The 26,234-nt window shown below is 44.5% G+C and overlaps 1 protein-coding gene across 1 annotated transcript in view; it reads left to right on the top strand.

Moving 5' to 3' along the window:
* Positions 1-26,234, top strand: part of RAB11FIP4 (RAB11 family interacting protein 4) — a 200,137-nt gene that overhangs the window by 69,301 nt on the left and 104,602 nt on the right. The window contains exon 3 of the mRNA XM_044422076.1: positions 1,996-2,084. Within this exon, the coding sequence (XP_044278011.1) occupies positions 1,996-2,084 (89 nt within the window). The remainder of the gene's footprint in view (positions 1-1,995; positions 2,085-26,234) is intronic.

The raw sequence follows: 26,234 nt of genomic DNA on the forward strand, positions 1-26,234 counted from the left end.
AGTATTTAGGGTTTATTTATACTTTCTGGAACTATGAGCAATTTTCAGCTCTCATTCTTAATAGTGCAACCTCCTAGTCAGGTTACCTTGGTTGGGGAGGGGGCCTCAGGCAGCAAATGCCTTGGGTCAGTTCTGCCACTGTTTCATAGCAGGCTTCCCCTCTTCCTTCCTTCCTTCCTTCCTTCCTTCCTTCCTTCCTTCCTTCCTTCCTTCCTCTCTCTCTCTTATAGCCATCACTTAGCATCAGGAGAGGTGTGCCTATCATTGCCTGAAAGAGGCCCCTTCAGATGGCTTGTAATGCACCTGACATTTGCTTCCACACTCTACATCTCACGGCTATGAGTTGACTGCGTGCCAAAGCAAAGAGGAAAAGCAAACACTCCTTTAGAAGGCTCCCCCCTCCTTTCATTTTCCAAGAGATTTTCACTTGCCTAAGCAGCCAGTACCTGGGTTTGTATGATCACCACAGCCCACAGTGTCTTATCTAAGCCATGGTGGGTGACTGGCGTGTGCCAGGTAATTTTTGACTATTCAAGCCATGGTTGCACCTCTTTTCGCCTGAACCTGGCGAGGGTGAGTTGCTGCCACATGGGGTGTTTTATGGTGGCGGCTGGTTTTTGGACCATGCCAGCAACACAGCACTGCCAGGTTGAGATGACCTGACTATGCATTTGTGGCCTGCATACTCAAAATCGCCAGCAACTCATGCCACAGTCCGCCAGGCAATAAATTAGGCTTGGTGCGCTGCTGGATTGTGCAAGCAAGCCCACTGTGGGGTGTCAAGCCATATAATTCTCTCCCAATGTGATCGTCCCCTCCCCCTCCCCCTCTTTTGAATGCAGAGTGAATAATCTGCATAATTTGGTATGCAGTTTTCCTGATAACTCTGTTCTGCTTTCTTTGGCTTCCCCGCTTTGAAATTGGAAAGATCAGGCCTTGTTAAAAGGACATGTCACTATTTAAGAATAAATTATGGAGAGAAACACCATAGGGTAATTGCAGCCTTCCTAGTTCCATGATTTCTTGAGGAGAAGGAGAATTTCACATTTTAGACACCAAGCGAATCACTTGCTGATTTTAAAAATAACCTGGCCTCTTTGTGCCCTTTCTTATAGCTCAAGTACTGAAAGCATGGTAATTGGCTTCATGAGGAACTGGGCAAGCTTATTATATTATATTTCTATATTCAGCTTGGACACTTGGAGTGGAGACACAGCAACTGGTTTAAAAAAAGCACACCTGAGCTTGGTTCAGGCCTGGCCCAAGACATTCTCATGCCTGAGGCAAAGGCAAAGAGGGCAAATCCCTGAGACCTTGTAAAAAAGTCAAGCAGATTGACATTTGGTAAGAGGACTGCTTCCTCCACCATAGGTAAGGGCAACAGGATACCTTAATGTCCACTGACAGCCAAAGAGTTATTGGTTTATTTAAATCAAATAAAGGAGAGGCAAGAAAATAAATTGCTTCCCAGTCTCTCTTGTCCGTATTTCCCCTTTAAGATTTCGTACATTTCAGCCAGAGATTAAGAAATATCCATGGAACTCTCAAACTCCAGGTCACACAGCAGAGATGTATAAGAACACCAAATATTATATATTATTCGTATGCATTGGTATTGTTACTAGTTTCCCTATGCAAGGTTATATCAGGAAAAAGTAAGGGTGGATATTATTTTATGAGGTGGTCATCAAGAAAAAAAATAGGGACACAATCCTGTGCATGTTCAGACAGAAAGAAGTTCCACAACTCCAGCCAGGCCTGCTCTCCCACTTTTTGTTTCTCGTGATATGTTTTCTAACCAACTGCAGGAATTGCTGTGGCATAGAATTGGGCCTGAGGGCCTGCCTCTGCCTCGTACTCTGTTTTTTGGGAAAGTTACTTATCTTTTGCCATGCCTCCCACGGCAGCCATTTCATGAGACCTGTGCACATGTTCTGATCCAAACTATTCCAATGATTCTGTTGTGAACACCTGGCCTCTTCATCTTATTTTCAGGCTGTGAAGAGTTACTGAAGGATGCATTGTCAGTTGAAAGCTTTGGGCCTCTGCACTATGAGACAGAGTATGTGGATTACTACTACCAGGTAAAAAGAGTTGCCTCTTGGCTTTATTCGCGTCATGTTATCTTCCTGGTTTTATCTTGGGCAGGCAAGCCTTCCAGCAGTTTCTCGCACTTTGCACAAGGCCTCTTTATGTTCATATCGCCCGACTGTTCCTTATAGATGGTGAGCATGGCTCGAGTAGTGTCATGGCAACGGCACTGGGAGATCCAAGCAATTTGTTTGAAATAGTGCGGGCATTTCCGAGACTGTATTTGGTGTATTCTGGGCCATGAGGCCTAACCTCGAGGGGGGAAATGTTTGTGTCAAGTAAGGCAGGGCAGAGGAGCACCCTTTCGGTTGCAAAGCTTGAACATCCTTTGTTGGTTGATGAAGGAAGCCAAGTTTGAGGTGGAAGTTGCCTGAAAGGAATGTTGATGCTTCCTGCATTTTTGCTATTTGGGCTATAAAGGGGCTTTTAAAATAGAGAAAATGGCCCCTCGGGGTTGCAGGAGGTTCTCTGTTGCCTAAGCGGCAGAGAAACGACAGTGAGACCATGTCTGTTGGTTCAGAAGAACTATGACTAATGTGCACAACCTGTTTTAATGATAATCTTAAACTAGGACCTAGTCAAGGCAGCTGTCTCCCCGCCAAAGCCCTTGGTTAGGTTCTCCTCCAGTTATTGATAACAACTTTACAGGGGAATAGTGTAATCCAGCAATACCAGATCAGTATTCTGAAGGGTGCATGCTTGTGCTGTCCTTCTGTTACATCCTGCAAGCATACCTTTGTGTGCACAATCAAAATAAAGGGATAGTAAATGGATAAATTGCTTTGCTGCTGTTTGCTTCCCATTGATGACTTGAACAAGAGCTCTCATTCAGATGAGTGAATATGAACAAGGCAAGCTGGGTCATTAATTAGGAATAAAGGTGTATGATGTAGTGAGTGAGGAAGGAGGAATTTCAAGATGTTTCGCTGCGCAGAGGACGCAACCCTTGGTGGAGCTGCAAAACATAATTATTCTTTTGTTGTCTGATAGAAGGTAGAGAAAGCTATAACAGCTGTAAGACAAGTAACTTCCCCCAAATAAGAGGGAGTCCCTCGTGTAAACAGGCTTCTTTGCATATGTTGCTCATTCAAGTATGTTGAACCTGAAGCCCAGAGACAAAATCCAGCTGGTCTGGGGTCCCAACTCCGGTTCTCTGGTCCTACCCCCTTTTCCCCATCTGCTGATCATTTGGCAGTTTCCCAGCACATGTGTGGTTCATTCCCTGCTTCTGAACAGCAGAAATGCCTCTCCTAAGGCTTCATTTCTGGCAATAAGAACCTTAAGCTAGAACAGGCCAGCATTTTAGCCTTCCTAATTTTGTCTCCTTGTGTCTCATGCAGTACTGAAATGTGCCCCCAGGAGCTTCCCTGAAATAAATTTTGGCTTCTAGCTGAGTTTACCTGTCTCTGCTCAGGCTGGGCCAGTTAGTGCAGGTGCAGATAGGTGCTGTGTACACTGTTACAAGCCATTCTGTAGCCCCAGTCAGAAACTGGCAGTCATCTCCATCTGCAGTTTAAGGAGAAGTACAGGCAGGCCTCCTTCCCAAACCTTGATTGCCATTGGTTTTCTGACTGCATGTGTGTAGCCAGATTAGGACAATAGCTGAGCAGACCAGGTGCAGTTAGAGAGGAAACGAAATGTGTTTGCAAGCTTGGATAATCCCTTGATGGACAAGGAGTAAGAGGTCTGGCAGTGGGCCAAGCACAGAGAAAAGCTCTAATAAACTGTGTTAATACAGATTGGGATGAATGCCTGGATTTCTCACAGCCAATTACAACATTATTATAAGCTGCTGAGTGGTACATACCCATTACTTTCCCTCTTTGAGCTGGAATGCAATGTAGCTTCACACCACTGCAACAAGGACTGTACTACGGCGTTGCTGCAGCTCTATCTAGTGGTGGCCAGCATCAAAAACAAAGGATAATAGAATTCAAGAATTGCTATTACTGTGTGAGCCATGCCTGCTGACCTTCCCTACAGCTTTGCTTGAGCTATCTTGCACAGTGGTTTTGGTCGTATCTTTATTCCATCAGAGGCGGAAACCCTGGCCAATCCAGGATATATTGAGAGCCAGTGTGGTGTAGTGGTTAAGAGCACTGGACACTGACTCAGGCCATCTGGGTTCTAGTCACCACCCGGCCATGCAGCCAAGTGGGTGACTTGGGGTCAGTCCCAGACTCTCACCCCAACCAACTTCACACAGTTGTTCTTGTGAGGATAAGATTTAGAGCAGGAAGAGGAGAATTATATAAGTCACTCTGAGTTTGTTGTAAGGAAAAAAGTTGGATATAAATCTAATCAATCTCAGCAAAGGAAGATGTGTGAGGTATCTGTTTGGGATGTGAAAATTTGACAGGTTTTCCTGAATTGATCACCTGAACTCTGTTCTGTTTTCTTCATGCTGGCACTGAATGGTCTGATGCAAGTTGAGCCAGCCCTCAGATTTCCACTTTTAGAATGGCTTGCAACTTGCATGTGCTAAAAAGAAAAAGTCTTGAGAAATTTATGCAACTTACAGACCCCCAAATTTGCATGCATCTCAAAGTTGTGCAAAGTCAAGACTTTCACAGGGCTGAAAACTAGCTCCACCACCACCAGGACCTACCTTCTTGCTAGGAAATAGAAGCAAAAATCCATCAGCATTGGTTTTTTGTATGCATTGAATAGTATTTGCTGGAATACATTCATTACCATATGTGTGTGTGTGTGTGTGTAGCTAGGTAAATAGATATATGCATAATATAGAAACGAGATTGAAAAACCATAAATTTGTTTGCAGAGGTCATAGGAGCTGAAAACTACCTGAAAATGCTTAGTAAAAAATAAGTATTTGAGATGTGCAAATTATGTGACCCTAACAGAAAACCCTAGTGGCAAACTAATGTTAAACTGGACAAAATTGACACTGATAAGGGTTTTTTGTTTTTGAAGTAGCAAGTATAGCTAGGTAATGACTATTTGGTGGGAGGATGAAACCGACAAGGATATGTGCTCAAGGTTACATAACAGATTTGTAAATGCAATAATGGTAAAAACAACATGAACCTGTTTATGTAAATTTAAAGGTTCAGACCCCAATTTGTACAAAACACCTATTTTTTTGCAAATCACCACATGTGCAAAATTACACTACAAACATGCACATTTCAGTTCACAGTGTGTGCAGCTAATTCATGGACATCTCCACGCACTTTCCCCCAAATCCATCACATTCCACTTCTGATTGGCAGATTGGACATGGGGTGAAAGTCACAATGGCTCAAACAAAATGGATTTCCCAGCACTGTATATTCCTAAACAGAAGAATGTTAGTAAATGTTCATGGAAAATGCTGGCAGCCATTTCCATTTGGAAAATAGGCACTGGTCATTGCTTCTGATCACTCACATCCATCCACATGCCCTACTTTGCAGAGGGCAGCCTTCCCTTTCAAAGGCTGTCCAATTCCAGTCTGGCAGAACACCATCAGAAGGGAGAGCAGGAAGGCTTGGAACTGTTCATCAACAGTGGCGGATGGACAGCAGACACAGGTCACCTGGCCACAGTCTTCTATGTCCGGATGTGGTGTTATATTTCTATATGAAACACAGAAGAGCTGCCTCGGTCATTCGTCCTGCCCTGCCCAGCTCTGCAGCCTTGGAACCCTCTGTTGACTAGGAGCACAATGCCCAAAATTGCACTCTAAACTATAGCAGTGTCCAAGTTTACAGTTTTATATAAACTAGCATATACAAATTTTATGCAAATCAACAGACTGTTTTGTCTGGCTGTTTTGAAAATGCATTTCCTCTTTTGGAAATGGCTACCGTCTATCATGCTGGCCAGTAGATTTTTTCCAGAACTCAATGGCTTCTGCCAAGGAAGAAGAAATAAGAGCTAGTTCACCCTGTCAGATGGCTTCCCCAAGATCCTTCTCAAGGCCCTGTCCAGGGCATGTGTGCTTCCTGGACTATGTGTAGCATGTATTGTGTGACCTGAAAGCACATGTGTAGTCTGGTGCATTTGATTGTTGTGACAGAGGAGAATGTTTTTTAAAAAGTGCCCCTTCTCCCTCATGGCAGTAGAATCTGCATCTATGTCTACTTCATATGATACATCCTCTCACCCATGCTGGAAATACACGTATCCAAGTTCAGAGCCCTGGGGGACTACATTGGAAGTCACAGACAACAGTGTAAACTGAGCCTAGTTGTCTGAAGGCGTCGTCTGCATGAACTGCATGGCTACCACTCTTTGGATGAGTTGTCCATTCTAGCTTGGTATGTGTGGGCCCCTTCAGATAATGCCTGGTTTGTTCCCGGCTGTAACTTGTGAAAACACTTTGACAACCACTGTTCTCAGAATTCATTTACTAGCCTGATCTTGCCCAAGGTCAAAAATTGTATAGGTACAATTTTTTTATGCAAGGTGTGGCAGGACGAAATGTATTCCTCGGACAATTGGTGCTTGCAGTAGTTTAGCTTCCCCCCTTTTGATTAAAAGGATCCAAATGCAATGCAAAATGCGACATACTGCAGCTATGCAGAAGCGAGAAGCCTCCTAGCTGTCCCTCAAAAACTAACACTCTTTTGATTATTGTGACCCTGTCCTAATACTTGCCTGCATTCTGTTTCTTCAGTAGCAACAAAAAGCCTCTTTCATTGCCCAATTACATCACAAAAATAATTCTGCTTATCATTTGGGTTCTTGATTGGACTCAGTGTGCACACAGACAGTGGAGCATTCTACATTTGCCAAGACTCTGGCATCTGCCCAAGCCCTGTTTTCTCTGTTTCCTTGTACTCATCTCCAGTGAAATAGAAATCAATAATTCCTAGGCTGGCTGCCATGCACTCGCTCCCCTCCTCTTTCTAAGAGCTAATGAAGAGGATTGTGACCCTTTGCTCTTCTGCATATAGGGACTTTGAATGGCACCAAGCTCTCAGTACTGCACATCAGATTCTCAACCAGCTCTAGAGCAAAGAGCAGCATCTGCCCCCAGGGCAAATTGGGAGCAGCACTCCTGCCCCAGGATGGGGGGCGGGGGCTTTGTAAAGTGCTTAGAGGTCCTGGAGCACAGAGCACCCATATTTAATTGACATTTGCATATCTTAATGTATAGACGTGGGTGCAATTTGTGTTGACATTCCCTGTTTGTGGTAGCAGTGGGATGAGGCTCTGGCCCTTGCTTTTAAGGATTACTCTAAGGGATTTTACAGCAGGATTTTCTGTGTACCAGTTGCGTCCTTTCCTCTGTCCACAGTGTGTTGGCAAGAAAAATAAAATATTGATGGTGGTGGTGGTGAGGATGATAAAAATATATTACCAACTATCTGATAGTTTAGTTTTAGCTTTCTTAAAATAGGCCCTTGAGCACCATCAAGTAGCTGGATGCCCCATCTTCATTTCAGTCCTTTGTCAGTTGGTCAACCGGTAGCTTCACTGTTTTACAACGTTCTGGAGCAATTCTTTCTCCACCTCTCTGCTGCTGCATTTTTACTATGTATCTGTGGTATCTGATTTTGGGTGTGGGGACGCATTATTCTCTTTCCAAAAAACCTCTCCCAATCTTTAAAAAATTAAAAGAGAAGCACCTGGCCATAATCATAACTCAGGGTTCTTCTCATCTTAAATGCATAGTAGTGTGTGCATTTAAAAAAAAAAACCAGCAATCAGCCCTAGTTAGAATAAACCTTGCAACTTAGAGGGTCAGCTAATGAATTTTATACTAAATTTTACTTATGGTTTGCTTACTTTGATTTATTTATTTATTTATTTATTTATTTATTTACTGGGTTTATTTGATTATGATTTTATTTCTGGATTTTAGCTATCACTATATGCAACCACCTTTCCCATAATTTGCTTGGTCAGTGGCTTTGTCATGAATGGCTCCCTCTGTCTAACTGAAACGCTTAAGTTTTTAGATGTGATGGTAGAAAATGGCCACAGGATGTCAGTGTAAGGCAAGGAAAAGGAAGCTGTATGCTAACACGATTGCTTTGGGCTTCCTGAATTCACGGTAATGAGCAGCTGCTGCTGCTAAGTCTTGGGATTCCAATTTCTCCTCCCCCAAAAGAATAGAAGAGCAGAAAGATGTTATTTTAGGCATCCTTGGGGAATTCAGATATGTCAATAACATGGAAAGTGCCTTGTAATGTGATCTAGTTCATTGTTGGTGCTAATTTAACGTTAAATAACGACATAGTTCCTTCTGTGCCAAGGTCTCTTTGGTTCCAGGTGTTACTGAGGCAAGCAATTTCTTATATGTACACGTAGCTCTAATTTTCTACTTGTTCTTTGGGGCATATCAATCTCCTTTGTGTTTATGGTTTTCATGTTCACAGCTTTGCCTCTCAGTGGATTCCTGGCAATGCAGCTAATGGGAAGGAACAAGACAATAATTCTCAACATCTGACTTCTTGACAATGTCATGTCAGAGCAAAGCAAATTAGTAGGCATTGTGGACCACAGTTAGGAATTTCCTTCCCTTTGCTCATCTTGGCCTTGTCCAGGCATTAACCTGCAAGGTTATTGATTATTGGTTATTGATTTCCATGAGAAATGGCCTGCAGGTAGCAGGAGTGTGTCTTCAAGCAGTGAGCAAGCTTGACTCAGAAGCTTCCAGGATGTATTGTCTAAATTTGTGCAAAAAACCTTCCTGACCTGGTCTCCCTGTGGCTCCCCTCCTGTGTCTAGAGCTGTGGTGGGTGGAGGGGATGGCATAATGACTGAATCACCGGCTCAAGCCACCAGTTCAAGATCAGAGGCAGACTTTGTTAAAGGTCAGCTTTTTATTGTTTTCATGGTAAAAGGATATTTCTTGGTAGATCGTTGTCATTTGTTTACAGAGTGTGCCATCAGTTCTTAGAGATCCCTCTCCCTTGCCTCCTGAATCTGGCTTGAGCCAGATGCATTGGAAGCCAGGCCTCAGCTCCTTACCCACTTGGCTACCGGGGCAGAAAGTGAGCACAACCAAAGAGCCAAACATTGTCCTCCTGGTTCTGTCCATCTGGTCTAAGCAACAGTTTGCCTCGTGTGGATGCAGTTGGATGCTCTGCTCTGCCTGGCAGTTTCTACTGCCACCAGCTTGGTTATCACAGCCGCTCATTTGACCTGCTCATGGAGCCTTGCTGGCAGGCCAGCAGGAAATGGGAAGGGAGGAGGGGCAAGCAGCAATTTTGCAGGGAAGAGCTAAGAGCCTGTCTCAGGGGGCCTCAGTCTTTTCCACCGGGGGGCCAGTTGAAACCTGCTGGAGCTGGGCATGGGCCGGAAGGGTGGTGCTGGCGGGGCTCATGGGCCAGTGTGGGGGTGGGGCGTGCAGGCGCGAGCGCTGAGGCGGGGGTCGGGCGCGAGGCAGGTGAGGTGAGGTGCAGGTGGGTGGGTGTGTGTGGCAGCGGAGGCAAGGGCGGGCACGTGCCGCGAGGCAGGTACACGAGGCAGCGGCTTGCTCGCTTGGAGATCGTTCTCTCTGAGCTGGCAAACTGCTGCCTCCCCACGCGCGGGTCGAGGTGGGCGGCGGCGGGTGCACACGTGGGCACGGGAGTGCAGGCGGCGGGTCCAAATGGGCATGGCGGGCCAGATCTGGCCCCCAGGTCGTAGTTTGAGGACCCATGCTCTATCTGATTCAGCAAATACACATTTGCACACAAACCCAGGGACATGGTGACTATTATTTTTAAAAACCTGGGGGAACTCTGAATCATGGATCTCCTATATTAGGTCTGGTTTTGGTCTGGAGTGCCTGAGATTCATACACATACCCCAGACAGCACTTGTGTGTTACCAGGGCACCAATATCATTACCCCGGTTGCAGGACCATTGTGGCAAATGGAAATCAGGTGCTCCCATTACTAAAGCAGAAGATGCTGTTGCCAGGGGGAAATGCGCTTGTCTCCTAGCTAGCAGGATTGCAGTGGCTGAGGCTGCCAGGTGAGCAGGGGTTGGCTCCATGTCATGAGCACTTTTTGGTTTAGTGCCTGCAAACAGCACCAGTTACGAGCAAGCTCCTACTCACCAGACCCCTGCAATTCTGGAAATCCCATTTATTTTAAAGGGTGCATCTACCTGCTGAACCTTTCCAGTAAGGAAGTATCCAACCATTGCACTTTCAAATGGGGGTAGAAATCATCAAGGCTACATACACCCCACTTTCCACCCCAGGCTGTTGCCCTCCCTGCAGCCACCCCTACAAATTTCCTTTGCTTTTTTCTTGGTATATGTGCCTCTGTCTCCATTGCTAGAGCACGCTGTAACCTTTCACACACACACACACACACACACACACACACACACACACACACGGAGAAGCAATTCCCTCATTATTCCCCAAAGTACAACTATGTTCACCCTTTGTGCAAGCATCCAATGCAATGATGGAATGGAGAAGGGTGGAGAAGAAAGCTGTAGCTAATTAATTCCTCATCAGTGGCTGAGTAGTAATTGGGAGGCCTGCTTTCCATTGCCCGGGTCCCAAGATCAAAAGCCTGCTCAGTTCTTTCCTGCCACCCCCATGTACATGTTTTAGCTAGACAAATGTGCAAGTAATGCTATGTGGTGCAGGGAAAATAAACATTTATTTTTTGTTTATAAATAAACAAAGTTCACTAACTTTGGCACATCTACCCAGAAGTATGCCAACAAAATTCAGTTGAACTCTCTCCCAGGCATAGGCTCACAGTATCAGAGGACTTTGGACATGCATGTTTAGAGATGCTGTCTGCCCAAACCTTCCATCCAGTAGATGACATTGACTTTGTGTGCTTCAGTAGAGTCTTCCATTCAACATGCAGAGGGATTCTTAGCATTGAAGCTTTGCATATTCAGGGCATGTTTCTGAATTCATACAAACCATCAGTTTAGAACTTCTGCTCCAACGAGGGTTTCCCCACTGCTTTTAATAGACCAAGCACATCTGAAGGCCGTTCCTTTGTGTAACCAACAAGTCTCCTTGCACGGCTATGAATGTGTGGCCTGCAGAAACAAGAGCTCCATGGCATGTGTCCGTTGGATCGTATATGTGGTTTTGAATGGGGACCATTGTGCAGTCCTATTTCCGGAGAGTGTGTAGGGAGAAAGCCTCTCCCTGCACCACTCTCCAGCTATTGCAATAAATAAAGTTGCAATGTACTATACAAGGAGGAAACACAGTGAGGCTGGCTTGTTAAGATCCTCATCTGCCGCGGGCACTGCATGTTGTTGGCTGTTTATTTCTTTATGTTTCTGAGTGAGCACTCGCTCGCTTGCTCACACACGCTGTCTCTCTGTGGTTCTCCCTCTCCTACCTGTCAATCTGTGTCCTTAGCAAGGTAAGAACTAATTGTCTTTCAAAAGACATCAGCCTAGTCTAGAGCATTTTCTGCATGCCTGCCAAGTGATTAAATACACAGCATGAACAGTAGGGGGAAAATTGTTGAAACATGACAAATAAATTGGCTTGGCTTCTGGGATGGAGCCCAGAACACCAGATGATCTGCTGCTCAGAAAATATTTGCAGGAGCAATTAGTGGGTTCCCCACTGGTATGTGGGGGAAAAATCTCTCTCACACACTCGCTCTCAAATCTTGGTGAAAGAGTTGCTTGGCCATCTTCTGTTGACACCAGAGTGGGTCAGAAAGGGAGGGGGGCTGCTGGTGATGGCGCTACTTCTAAGCAGTTAGCAGTTTGGAGGAGAGGAAGGGTTAAGGCTGGGATTTTGTAGAGGGCTGATAAAAATAGGTTAGCCTCTTGAGTCACAAAGGGAGTCAGGAGAGAGCAACCAGCACCGAACTTGGGAGTGTACGAAGCAATTGTTCTGTCTTTTCCCAAGTGTTGGAAAGAGAGGCGTAGGAAGGAGGTGCCAATCCCCGGCTTTCAGTCTGACCTTCATTCTCTAACTTCCTCATGTACCCCGACCCCTTCCTTATGTTTTGGGGGAGACTTGAGCTTTAGCACTTGCAGCAGTCAATCTGCGTTCACATGTCTTAACCAAGAGGTGCTGGATTGGCAATTGAGGCATCTTGAACTGTAGAGGTGCTGTGCCCTCCTTTACAGTCCCTGGTTGGAAGGACTGCCAGAAGAAGACTTGCTGGTCCCTTCTGTTTGTAGGGTTGCTCAGTTCTAGGCTGGTTTCACTAAGAGGAAGGGCGAGCAGGTGCCTTGCAGCCACCCATGGGCAGCTCACCCGGGAACATCCAAAGGAGCCGCAAGCACCTGGGACACGGCCTCCCCCACTGTGCTGTATTCTTAGATCTGCATCTGCACAGATGAATCCCCACATGCATACTTTGTGTCCTCTTCTTCAGAGCTGTACAAATGTCAAAGGATTTATGTCAATAGATTTTTAGTATTTATCTATGGATTTGTAGTTTAGGTCTGTATTGCCAGCATTTCCTTGGCTTTGCACAAGGAATTTGAGCAGAATCTGCTCCAGGCCTCAGGGCCCTTCGGCAAGACACCATCCTTGGGCGCCCTGCCTCAGTCTGTCTGCCTTCGCACCAGCACTGTTGCACGTTCTCACTCCTCAGCCGCTTGCTCAGCATGGCTTCCACGGGTGCGCTTGTTGGACTGAAAGCCAATAAGGAAGCAGGCAGGGGTACCTTCTCCTCCTCTTCCTCCTCCCCACAGCCATTACCTGGGCAAGAGGCAAGTGAGCAGCAAGTTGCAAGAGTGAGGAGGAGGAGCAAGTCCGGGAAGCTTTTGTTGGTGGGCTTCTTCGGGGTGTGGGCCCCTGGCTGGTGCCTGACCTTTCCTATCCAGGATGCCAGCCCTGAACCAGACACAAATGGATGCTGCTTCTGCAGGGTTTTCTGCAAGCTCTGTAGACGGGTTCCATCAGTTGTGCAAGAGTTGCATGTCAATATGGCCAAACCTCAGTTGTATTTGCCTCTCAACTCATGTCTCTCAGCTCCCGTACTTCACCTGCTAGTCCACCCTTGTTATTAACAACTAGCTCTGCCCCATTTGACCACACCTTTGGCCATTTCCAGCTAAGGCACTTTGCATTTGGTGTGACACAGGAGTAAACAGGACTTCAACCTTGTTTTGTACGGGGGCCAGTTCATGCTAAGACTTTCCTGTCCTTTTCCTGGGATCCATTATTATAACAAGATCTCTGTGCAGGTTCTCCACCATGTTGTAGATTGTCAGCACTATTGCAGAGCACCATATCCTGAGCAGAGGAATTGGGACTGGGAAAGTGGGGGATCTTCCATCAAATTTCTTCGGGGACCGAAAAAATTCAACAGTTTCTCAGGCTCACCATTGACAATGGCAGTAGCACAGGTTCTTTCACTTTTCCTGATCATCCACCCCCACTTCTGTTTGTCCAGCAACCATTTTGTATGCTCAGTGATGCCCTGGAACTAGCATTATTCCAGGCACTGTGGTGACTGAGAATGGAAGAATCACAAAAAATACAGTGAAGATTTGGAGAAAAAAATGCAAAGTGACCTTTTTGTAAGGTGTTGAGAAAATAAATTGGATTTTTTTTTTCCAGAAAAACTCTTCTGATAAATTTTGGCTGAGCCCCACTTTTAACTTAAGAGTCATTTTACTTTTGCTGTCTGTGGAAGTCATTACCTGAGAAATGCTTACTGGACAGAGTACGGGGCCACAACAGTTGTGATCAAGAATCTACATTAATAGGCATTTCAGATGTTAGGAAATGCATTGCTATACTAACTTTATTCCCAATAGCCTTGCTGAAGGGGAGAAAAAATTGTTGCAGAAGGATTTCCTGTTTACTGGAGAAAACATCTGCCCGTCTTGCAGGACAGCCCCACAAACTTTGCTTTGGGTGCCATGCAGAAATGAAGGTCTTCCAAGTGATACTTAAATAATGTTCTCTACTGTCTTGTACTTACTTTCTTCTGGATTTGGTTCTTTTAGCAGGAATGTATCATTTATGTATCCCATCTAAAAACAAATGCGCTCCACTTCTTTCCTTTGCCCACCATGCATAGTCAAAAACAATCAAAATAACATATGTTTTTAATCACTAGGCACAAAGACATTTGCTTCCACGTCTAATAGGCCCATGTTACTAATCCTGACAATGAGAAATTGAGCAATTAAAAAGTTTGCCAAGATAGTCTATGCAGATTCCCTTTGTACAGAGATTTAAAATTAAAAGTTAAAGTAGAATTTGGTCAAGAATGCCTATAGGGAGGCAGAGAGATTGGACTGGAAAACAAAAGTATCCCATCTCTTTTAGCACTGTAGCACACCTCCTTCTGGAATACATTTAATTTTGCAGAGTACTTTTGCTGTGTCTATAACATCTTTGTTAGTTTTGAGTGGCAGAGTGAAAGAAAGGTTGACATACCTGTACTCTGAATTGCTCAACTCAGGGCCAATTAGATGTGACGTCAAAAGCGTATTTGAATTTACCATACACAATTCTTAAGATACAAGTAGTAACCACTAAGGAAGTGGGGCAAAGCCACCCTTAAAAGTTAGCTTTTTTAGGGCACAATCCCCAGTACTGGAATTGGTAGGATTTAATTCTGTCTAAACATGGAAAAGGTTCCCAGGGTTGCTCTGGACCACAGCAGCTGCTGGAAATGCTGGTAAAATATCTTTAAGGCAAACCTGAACCACTTCATATTCTGCAAATGTGTGTTTTCCTCAAGAATTGTGGGCTCAGTGATCCTGTGGCATTTCTTCACCTGCCTTTTCATTATTTAAAACATTATGTTTGCATGTCTGTGTGTTTCTTTGTCCCAATGATATTGAAATGCATTAAATCATTCACTATGAGATCTATATTTCCCCTGTGTGTTTCAGGTTTGAGTTTTGCTTCTCTCCTATCCTCCAGGGCTAACCTGATCTGTTGGACTACAGTTCCCAACATCTCATGGGATAGCTCTTATGGGATAGAGGGCACCCATTTGGAGAAGCCTGGTCAGTGGGTTGCCCCCCCCCCCCCCCGCAACATCACTGAGGACAGTGACTGGAGACCAGAAGGCATGTTTATTGCTGATGCAGGAAGCCACATTGCCCAATATGGTATTGATACCACTTCTAGCTATAGCAAGTGTGAGTAACCTGTGGGGAAAAACATCTGGAGGGCTACAGCCCCCCTCAGCTGTCATATGTGGCAATGTTGGCTAACTTATGAGTTAATTTCACTTTTTTTTTGGATTGAAGCCAGTGAATCTAGTGGGCTTAAAAGCATACTTTCATCTGTGCTGAACTGTGATCACCGAGTGCCATTTGGCAGGAGCTGAAGTACATTGATGTCAATGAGAGAAAATTCAGTCCACTGACCACTGGGGAATTAAAACAGCAACACTGTGATTGAATTGTGCCCATACTTATTTTGTATCAGAAGAACCCCAAATGGGCTTGCATTAACACCCACTTAAATGCCTATGAAATGGGTTAACATATCATGATAAATATTTTCATGCATGACTGACTGAGGAGTGGCAGGAAACATGAGGGAGCAGTGCCAAGAGCTGGAAGAAGCCTTGGAGAGCTGCCGAAGAACTTGCAGTGGGGATGTGCAAGAAGTTTGTCTCTGCAAATTGTAAGAACATATCCCATTTGCAACCCCAAACACAAACATGAGCAGAAGTGCTTTTTTCCCCCTAAGAAATGTTTGCCAATTCCCAAATGTGTGATTGCATTTAAAAGATGTGTGTTTCTGTGTTTTGGTGGACGGGGAGAGGAGCAGTGTTCTCTTAAAATATGTTCCTTTCTTAACAAAACATAAAACAAACAACATCTGTAACCACACAGTTACGATGGCCCTTCCAACTTTACTATTCTATGACTTTACGATCAGAGATACATTGGACTGATCTTGAAAATATTTCTAATAAAATATGTAAGTATACACATATGTTCACATATATGGACATAAATATTCAACATTCCTGTTCCACATCCCTAATATAGATTGAGGGAGATAACAATGTTGCTTCTTAAAATGCACACTTATTTGATGAGCAAAAAAGACAGATCCAAAACTAAGAGTAGGCTGTTACTGTGTCGTGATGCATGCGGGGCTGAGAAACATTCAGAACTGCAGTTGGTGCAAGCTGCAACGGCCAGGGTGGTGTTCAAAGCTCCATGTCCAGAGCATATCACTCTTAATTCTGTTTAATGTGTACCAACTTCCAGCCCAATAATTAGACCCAGGTGCTAATTATGAGCTATAAGGCCCTAAGTAATTTGAGATCAGCAAATTTGAATGGCCATCACTTCCCACATGAATCTGCATACCCAATATGTTCATTATTTAGGGTGGTCACTTATAGATCACCAAAGAAAAGAAAGGGAACACTAAAAAAGGAACAAATAGAATGCTGATTTGTGCATAAGGCTGTATGAGGAATTTTTATTTCAGGACATTTGTTATTGGAATATACCCAGTTCACACTTTCCAGACTTGAATGCAATCTGTGGTCAAAGTCTAAACATTTTCAAGCTTATGGTGTGGTTTTGTAGACCCTAAAAATGTGTTTGATGGCATGCCCACATTTGAAAAATGTGCATGAAAAATTTATACTTCTGAAACTTGTATAGAAATTTGCTTTAATCAGGGATTGGAAAAGTGTACATTCAAAGCTGTGCGCAACTGAGATGAGCAGTTGCAGAAATATGCACTAAAGCATTAATTAATTTTCCTGCAAAAAAGAGCAAAAGAGCAAAAGAGCAAGTCAAGTTGATATAGACTCAAATTGGAATGAGCTTAAAGATAGAATTCAGACAACTTCAAGCTCTTGCTTTGCTAAGTCACACATGCTAAGTCACACACCTCTATGTGCATACAATGTGTATATGCAAACCTATATGTATATGTACAAATATATCTCAAGACTTCCAGACCAATGGTTAAGATTTTCTGTTGTGCTAAGCATTCAGTTTGTGTGGTGTTCTTTGTTGCTTTGTGGCTGTTCTGATAGTCTTGGTTTTATATGAAGTTTTGTATGGATAAAGCCACATTGAGGGGCCCTTTTGAGGGCTGAAAGGAAGGATATGAATAACTTTAGGATGACATAAATAACCTGGGTTCATTCATATGACCTTGGCTTACTGCTCTGCTTGTGACTGACTGTAAACAGTTGATCTGGGCTAATCTCAGCAACAGCTGCCCAAAAATTGCACCTACCATGAGCATCAATGACCACGTGAACCAAACTGTTGTTGACTGCCCTGAGACCTTAATCCTGCCAAAACACAATTCTGGCCCTAACTAGCAAGCGTATAAGGTCCAGATAAATTCCAGACCTTCCAACTATATTTTAAAATTTATTTTGCAGAGTAAGTGCCTTTAGCAATTTTGCTGCTGGTGTCTTTGCTTTTGACACTGCAACAGCGGCTGTTTGAGGAGCACCAAATAAAACATTCATGCAGCTGAGGAGGGAGGCAGTGGAATGAGAACACATATACAACCAATGAGATTAATTGTGAAAAATTCTTTCCCATGTGCAAATTGTCTGAATTTCCTTTTGTTCCAAATATAATTTTATTGGCAATGAACTAAGCTTGCCCGGGAGGGTGAGGAGAAGAGAATGGAGAACCATCTGTAAGTATTGCAGAAAAGAAGCTATACCAGATGTCTCATCAACCACAAGCATTTCTTCTTCTTCTTTTCTCTTCCAAATCCCGTATCTTATCCAGACCTCCTAGGGGGCACATCTGCACTTGGCTTTTGCAGGGGCCAGGAAGCCTTGGAAAAGCTCATTCCGTACTTCCTAGTCCTTGTCCATCATGTGCAATCTGTTTCATATAGAAATGGATGTCATTACAGACAGATGATCCAAAGGGTAGATCTGAGCATCCCAAGGGAATCTGTGTTAAGTATGCAAAAACATTTAGATCTGACATTTAGAGAAATGAATTCCATCCTTTCAGACTTAAATACTTTCTGTAGGGTGCAATCCCATGTGTGTTTGGTGAGAAAAAGATCCTACATTCCCCAGCCAGCCAAGTTGTAGGACTTGTATTCTGTCCAGGCATCCGTAGGATTGTGCCCTTAGAGCCTGAAGAAGGCTAAAATCTTTACCGTGTTGTCCCGAAGGAAGTCTCCACTGTCTGATATAAAAGACTGGTGTGTAGACACAGGCAGGACAAGCAGCAGGGCTTGGCACCCCTGGGTTCTTGCTAAGGCCCACACATGGCCTGTTCGGCACCCGTTTGGCAGCAGCTCGGTGCCTCTTGGAGGAAGCTCTGTCTCCGTCTTGGAATTAGGATTGGAATTAGGATTGGAATTAGGATTGAAGATACGAGACTTAGTTGGTAGTATGGCATGCAGTAGATGGATGGTGGAAGCTGGAAAAGAGGAACTGGCATTTAGTAGGTAGTTAAAAAGGAAGTCAGCAGAAGTTGGACAGGATGGGTAGGGAGTGATGCGGTAGGAAGGTAAGTAGGAAATGGAATCTAGAAGTGCCGATACATTGAAATGGGAAGAGAATGTCAGAAAACTGAGAGTTGAAGTAGGAAGCTAGAAGGCTTTCTAAATAGTCTGTCTTATTATCATGCTTATATTTCAAGGGCGAGATACCAAGGCATAAGGGATGGCATACAAAAGTTTTAAATAAAAAATAAATAAAATTTGTTTGTATGTACATACTGTATTTTACTGCTTTACTTAGTTGTGATGGGCAAAAGATTGGGTGCTCCAGTTCCATGATTTCTGGGGAGATACGGTGTTGGGGGATGGACAGGCCAGCATAGGAAAAGGGTGGATAGATGTCTCACTGCTATCCCCTTTTCTGGTCCTTTTCTGATTCCTGGCAACCGTGCCAGTCCACCCTTGAACCTTGTGGTGCTGTTGCTTAATGCCAGGTCAGCATATAATAAAACCTCCCTGATTCATAATCAAATTGTGGATCATGGGGTGGACCAGGCCTGCATTACTGACACCTGGGTGGAAGAAACCTGTGGGGTTCCCCTCTCCCAGCTATGTCCGCCTGGGTACTGAGTGCAGCACCAACATTGTCTTGAGGACCAAGGAGCGACGGTGACCATAGTTCATCATGATTCTCCCTCCCTCTCGAGGCTTCCTGTCCATTGGAGTTTAGGCCTCAAGTGTCCTTGCCTTGCCCTGGACTACTGAGACAAATTAGGGATCTTGCTGGTGCACCGCCTACCCCACTGCCCAGCAGCCTCCCTGCGTGAGCCGGCGGAGATGGTATCTGACTTGGTGTTGAGAACTCCCAGGATGTTGGTCCTGGAGAATCTCAGCTTTCATGCTGAGGCTGCCTTGTCTGGGGCAGCTCAGGATTTTATGACACCCATGACAAATATGGGGCTGTCTCAACATGTCACCTGCCCAGTGCATATAAAAGGTCACACTCTGGGCCTGGTTTTCTCGACTGGGTGGGAGGATGGTGATCTGAACACTGGCTGGTTAACATCTACCCCTCTGTCATGGCCAGCTCACTTCCTCTTGACATTTGAATTAATGGCCCCTTTCCCTCTCTGCAGGGGTGTGGGACCCCTTAAGTTGGTCTGCTCCAAGAGGCTGGATTCCAGGCAGCTCTGGAAGATTTTCTGACCGGCATGGTTGGTGCTCCTGTCAATGCTCAGGTCGCTCTGTGGAATACAGAGATGGCCCAGGAGATGGACACGTTCGCCCCCAAGTGCACTCTTCCCCACACAGAGCTCGATTGGCTCTTTGGTACACACCAGAGCTGAGGGCAGTAAAGCAAGAGGGAAGACGGCTAAGGTTCAGGTGGAGGAAAACTCAAAACAAATCCAACCACACATGGATTAGTGCTCATTATTGAGTGAAGGCAGCAAGGAAACATTTTATCACTGCCAGCACCATGTCCTCATTGTGTTGCCCAGTGGGGCTTTTGTGGTGGTCCAGGGCCTTTTATTTCTCAGCCCCGTTGGTGGGAAGTCTGTCTGTCCAACTGGGCAATTTTCATCCTGTCCTGGATCTGGTTGTGCTCCCTCCAAAAGATGAGGTCCACAGCCTTGGAGTGCTCCTGGATCCCAATTTGGCATTTGTTTCTCAACCAGGAGCGCCTTCTACCAGCTTAGGCTGGTTCATCAGCTGCATTCCTACTTGGACAAGCAGAGCCTTACTACAGTTAGAATCTGCTCATCCAAGGCACAGTAACTTCATGCCTGGATTATTCTACATGGGACTTTGAGAATGGTCTAGACATTGCAACTACTCCAAAATTGGACAGTGTACCTGCTGACTAAGACTGGCTTTAATGAGCACGTTATGCCAGCCCTTCACAGCCTTCATTGCCTGCCAGTTGCTGCCTCGCCCAATTCAAAGTGCTTCCAATAACATACAAAGCCCTAAACATTTTGAGGCCAGGATATCTGAGAGAACACCTGTCTCCATATGTCCCAGCCCATTCACTGAGATCTTCCTCAGAGGCCCTTCTCGGAATCCCTCCCCCAGTGAAGTAATGGATGGAAGACAGGTGAGGAGACCGGCCTTTTCTGTAATAGCGCCCCATCTGTGAAACACCCTTCTGATTGAGATCTGCCAGGCACCTTCTCTTTTTATATTTAGACGGCAATTGAAAACACTTCTTTTCTGTAATTATTTTGGTGAGTAAGTTGAGTTAGTTTTATTATGGTTATCATATTGGTTTTATTGACCCTACTGCTGTGTTAAAAGAAATTTAAGCTGCTGGACATTTAAGGTAAAGGTTAAAGGTTTCCCCTTGACTTTAAGTCCAGTCATGCCTGACTCTAGGGGGCGGTGCCCATCTCCGTTTCCTAGCCAGCGAGGGAGCCAGCATTTGTCCTCAGACAGTCTCTGTGGCCATGTGGCCAGCATGATTAAGCACCGAACTGCACGGAACGCTGTTACCTGCCCACCGAAGTGGTGCCTTTTTATCTACTTGCATTTGCATGCTTTCGAACTGCAAGGTTGGCAGGAGCTGGGACCGAACAACGGGAACTCACCCCATTGTGCAGATTCAAACCGGCGACCTTTTGATCAACCAGCCCAGCAGTTTAAACCACTGCGCCACCTGCAGGACATTTATATTCACATAATTCTTTTAAATTGATTGTTTAAAGTGGTTTTATTATTATGTGGATGTTGATCTTTATTATTTTTATTGTTCTAATTTTATTGACTTATTATGTATTGTTTATATTGATTTGTTTTAATTGTTGCTGCTCAATGTAATGTAAGCTGTCCAGAGAGCCTCATGGCTATGAAGTGTGGCGTACAAGTGTAACAAATAAATGATAAATAGGTCTTTGGAGATTCCCTGGACTCTAGACAGCTTCGAAGCAACCATAAGATACTTCAGATTCCCAGATCCAGGATCAGAAACAGATCTCTGAGCTTGTAGCTGGGCTCTTTGCTGCCTCTGGTGTGGAAAGAACCAGCGGTTCCTCCTCTGAGGTCAGAGACGCAACCTGGAAGAGGGGTTAAAAGAAGGAAGGAAGGAAGGGGAGGAGTCTGGGGCCACCAGGATATGGAGCATCCTGCCTGTGGGGCAGCCTCCTCCCATCTTCCCCCGAAGCACTGCAGATGGAGAGCTGAAGCTGGCGCTCTAGCTGCATTGCTCTGCAGGTGGAGCACGGAGGCAGAGATCTTTTCTTCATCATCCTGCACGTCTGGATGCTTATGAGCATTGCGGGTGCAATTGATAGGACTGCACACTTAATAATACATTAAACAAGATCTGATTTATTAATCCATAGATATATATGTGCATGCAGATGTATGTATATATCACATAGTGTTGTTTATTGCTCTAATCCTATTTAAAACTTGGATACAATGTTAGTAGACAGGCAACATATTTCCTTCTCTCACTCTGGGCTTATTGTCCCACGCAGTCTGGTGCTTTAAGTAATTCATCTCTGTCATCTTCTGCCCAGCACCTTGAATGCATATTAAGGACAATTTCCAAGAAATCCTCAGTGGACAATTACCCAGCATGGCAAAAGAGTAATGTGCCGCCCAGTTGGGGCTAATTTAAATGGAAATTGCCTGTGTTCACCTGACAGTCAGCTGAATTATATGCTGGATTTCTACAGCTACTCTCGAAGAAACTATGTCCCCTTCCATACCTTAGTGCATAAAGTGCTTGCATAAATATTATTAACCGTCTCAGGCTTTAAATGCAAAATCCTTTTGTCGTAAGTTTAACAAAAGGTCTGTGCTGCTCATTACAAAGGCAAAAATTATAGTGCATTTCTGCAAAGCAGTTTTCCAATGAATAAAAATTGCACTGGTTTTTAGTGAAGGTGGCATTGTTTTTGCATGGCATCAGGACAGAGTCCTTGGTAGGGACTGGTATTTCTGTTTTGCCTTGTGCAGGCTGAGTTCAGTGGTGCACCAGTGGAGGCCAGTGGCTCCAATGTCAAGGAGGCAGTATATCCATGCTGGGTTTTAGCCTGAACTTCAAAGGAGCTATAGCTCCTATTCCCCCAAATAGGTTCAGTACAGCCCCACTGACTGCCTCACAGTCTTCACTGACAGTAATCTAGCCTTTTAGGGCAGGCTTGGGCAACATGTGGTCCTCCAGATGTTGTTGGATTGTGACTCCCATCAGTCCTAGACTGCATAGCCATTGGTGAAGGCAATGGGAATTGCAGTCCAGCAACATTTGGCGGACCACCCTTTCTCCATCCTGGCTGTAGTGATTGCAGATGTAGAATTAAATATCTGGCTCATGATGAGCGTTACTTTGCACATTTTTTGGGCTATCTTGCTCATGCAGGTGTGTCTGAAAATGTCTGAGCATTGGGTCTAATTTCATGCAACCTGAAACCTCTCTTTCATGGGACCTCTGGCATTGCCCCTCTACTATTGCAACCTACTTGCAACCCCAAAATGCAGGTCATAAACCTTGACTTGCTGTGCTTCCTGGGATGAACCAAGACATTCTGTTTCCTGAGGCAAAGGACAAGATAGTACCCCCGCATCCTTCCACCTCTATCCTTTTCCCGCACAAAAAACTATGGGACTAGGAGCTGAATCTTACCCTCACTGGAGGCTACCAGGCCAGCTTGGGAGAGAGAGGGCAGGACGCCGTGGTGCCCATGGAGGTGTGGCTCCCTTTTTCCTCCCCACAGAGGGAAATGTGTGCAGGACTGCCATTGCTGCCTATGCCACGCTGCTGGGCAACAGCTGCCTGAAGCAACTGCCTCACACTATTTCATGGGAGGACCAGCCCTAACCTTTCTCTGTGTTGATTCTTCTTGCACTGCAGCATGAAAGGTCAGCTGCACTGTGGTTCCTTCCCGATAGTAAAGCAAGGTAATTGTAGAGTCTGTACTCAGTGGTTTTAGTGGGTGGATGGCTTTAGAGAGCCAAGTGTATTATTTCACTTGTGAAGCATACAAGTAACATTTCTCTTCTTCCTTTTACCCACTGTCCATCTGTTTACGGCTGCTTGTTTTCCTGTTATGTAACAGCAAGACAAACTAGCAAAGACCAGTTTGCAACCACTGATTAAAAAAAAAAGAAACGCTCAGGACATACGTAGTTTGGCGCTTTAAACTCACTTAAATCATAGCACCATCATGGCTACAGCTGCCTTGAAACTAAGCAGGTTTATTTGGGAATAAATAATTCTTACAGAGTGCCATTTTTGGTAGGAATGCAAACTTTATGGGTGTACATCTAAACAGCCATTTTTAGCTTCTCTCACCAAATTTTGATTTGTGTTTTCGATTGTGCCCTGTTATGATTCACGCAGTATTGCATTCTCAGAAAAGGTTTAATTCTTTCCTTGACAGATGAAAGATCTTATTGCAGAATATGTGGTATATGAAAATTTCAATGTATGGTATGGATAGTTAAATGATGTGATCAATGTGTGTGGCATTTTGCTAAATGTAAGAGGGCAAGTCCCTGCCCCTAAAGAAACTTCTTCTTGTAACAAGATTTACTATTTTGTGGGTCTTGCAATTGATCGACTGGGAGATCACTTTGGGCCAAGCAGGTGATAATACAGTATGTACAGAGCTGGGATTCATATGTACCATATCTAGGTTCTGCTATGTCAATTACTCAAAAAAGTATCATTATTTTGCATTAGGGACCATTCATCTACTATGAATCCATTTCCAGAGAGAATGAGAATCAGACAGACAGACTAGCTAGCTGAATATATCGTCATTCCCCTTAGAACAGAACTGATGCAAAGTATAGCAACTCTGCTGTTCCCAGGAGTGTTTCCAAATGCCTTTTAATTCTAAAGCACTTGGAAGGGTCTGTAAATTGGCACTTGGAGCATTCCTTTAGCTCACCACAGACCAACCTGTTCAGAGCAGTGCTGAGAACAACTATTTTGAAAGGAGGATCAAAAGTGACAGCTGAGATCTGATGGGCCCCATATTTATTTTTCTAGTGCTCTCCAGGTAAGTGCACTTGAAGCTTCAAGTAACAGTTCATTGTTTTGTACACAGTTGTTGCTAACTGCCCAGGGAGCCTCGCCTGAAATAAATAAATGAATGAATAAAATGATGACTGTTTTTATGTTCTCTGCATAAAGAATGTTAATCATACATAAAAAACAGATATAAAGCCCTTTTTATTATATTATGTTATTTAACATTATTTTAAAGCTCCCTTTAAGGATGGGACCCTCTCAAAGTGGATACTGTAATCATCAATAAGAACATGTTAAATAAAAATCCACTAAAAAGACAATTGCCTATAAAAGTCAATAAAGCAGCAGTCCAGACTTACAGGACGGGCATCTAAATCAGGCTGGAAAGCATCACAGATTTCTTGAAGAGTTGCTAATAAGAAGCCTGATGAATCCTTTACTGAAGCTGATTCCAGTGGTGGTCACCACTAAGAAGGCCCTCTCCTTTGTACTCACCAGCCTTCTTAATGGTTCTTGGTAGTGGGCTAGAGGCAGGGACTTATTTTATTATTTTATTTTATTTTATTTAGACAACTTATATGCTGTCCCCTTTGCATAAGCCTCGGGGTGGCTTCCAATCATAAATAAATTCCATTATACAAATGCATAAAATAGTGGTGAAATTTTAAAAACGGTAAAATCAATAAATAACATTAACAATTAAAATAATGTTTAAATAAATAGGTCTTGGCCTGGCGCCGAAAAGCAAATAACGACGGCACCAGGCGGACCTCTCTGGGGAGCGCATTCCATAGGTTGGGCGCCACCACAGAGAAAGCCCTCCTCCAGGTACTCACCCGCCTAATATCTTTCATGAAGGGCTCCCGGAGAAGGGCCTCTGCCGCTGATCTCAAGGGGCGGGAGGGCATATATGGACGCAAACGCTCCTTTAGGTAACCAGGTCCCAAGCCGTTCAGGGCCTTGTAGGTGATAACCAGCACCTTGAATTGGGCCCGGACTTCAATGGGGAGCCAGTGGAGCTGACAGAGGACTGGGGTCATGTGAACATAACGCCCAGTCCCCATCAGCAACCTGGCAGCTCTATTTTGCACCATCTGAAGTATCAACTTATCTTAGACTGCTGCCAGGCTGCTGAAGGAGGGGCTGGGCAGAGGATACTTTAGCTATGGAGATCTCAAGAAGCAGGAGGTTGGACTAGATGATCAACAAGACCCCTTTCCATATTCAGCAGTAATGCACATACTTTGTGTGTAGGGGAAACCAGGTTTGGTTCCTTCAATTTTCTGTTAAAATACTCAGATAGCAGCAAAAGGAGGGCCTTACGGTGCTGTACAAAATTATGCATGTGTGCAGAAAGTAGAGAGGGAGACCTCTCTCTTTCTCCTAATACTAGAACCCAAAGTGCTCAATCCATAAAGCTAATTGCTGGGAGATTCAGGACAGATAAAAGGACAGACTTCTTCACATAGTGTATGATTAAGCTGTGGCATCTACTGCCACAGGATGTTGTGATGGCCACCAATCAGGGTGGCTTTAAGAGGGGATTGGATAAATTCATGGAGGAAACAGCTATTACTGGCTATTAGTCCTGGTGGCTCTCTGCTGCCCCCTGGAAGGCAATATGCCTCTGTACACCAGTTGCTGGGGAACTTGGGTAGGAGGATACTGTTGTGCTCATATCCTGCTTGGTAGATCCTGTGGGAAGCTGGTTGGTCACTGTCTGAACGAATGCTGGACAAGATGGACCCTTGGTCTGATTCTGTATGGCTCTTCTTGTGTTTGTATGAGTTGCTGCCAGCCAAGGTAGGGTGCACAGAACTAGATGGAGCAATGGTTTGACTGAGTTTAATGCTGCCAAAGCTTGCAAACTGTGGGGTTCATACTACACTGAAGGGAAA

Source organism: Varanus komodoensis, unplaced genomic scaffold, assembly GCF_004798865.1.
Source record: "Varanus komodoensis strain SLA01 unplaced genomic scaffold, ASM479886v1 scaffold12, whole genome shotgun sequence".
In the NCBI taxonomy this organism is placed as follows: domain Eukaryota; kingdom Metazoa; phylum Chordata; class Lepidosauria; order Squamata; family Varanidae; genus Varanus; species Varanus komodoensis.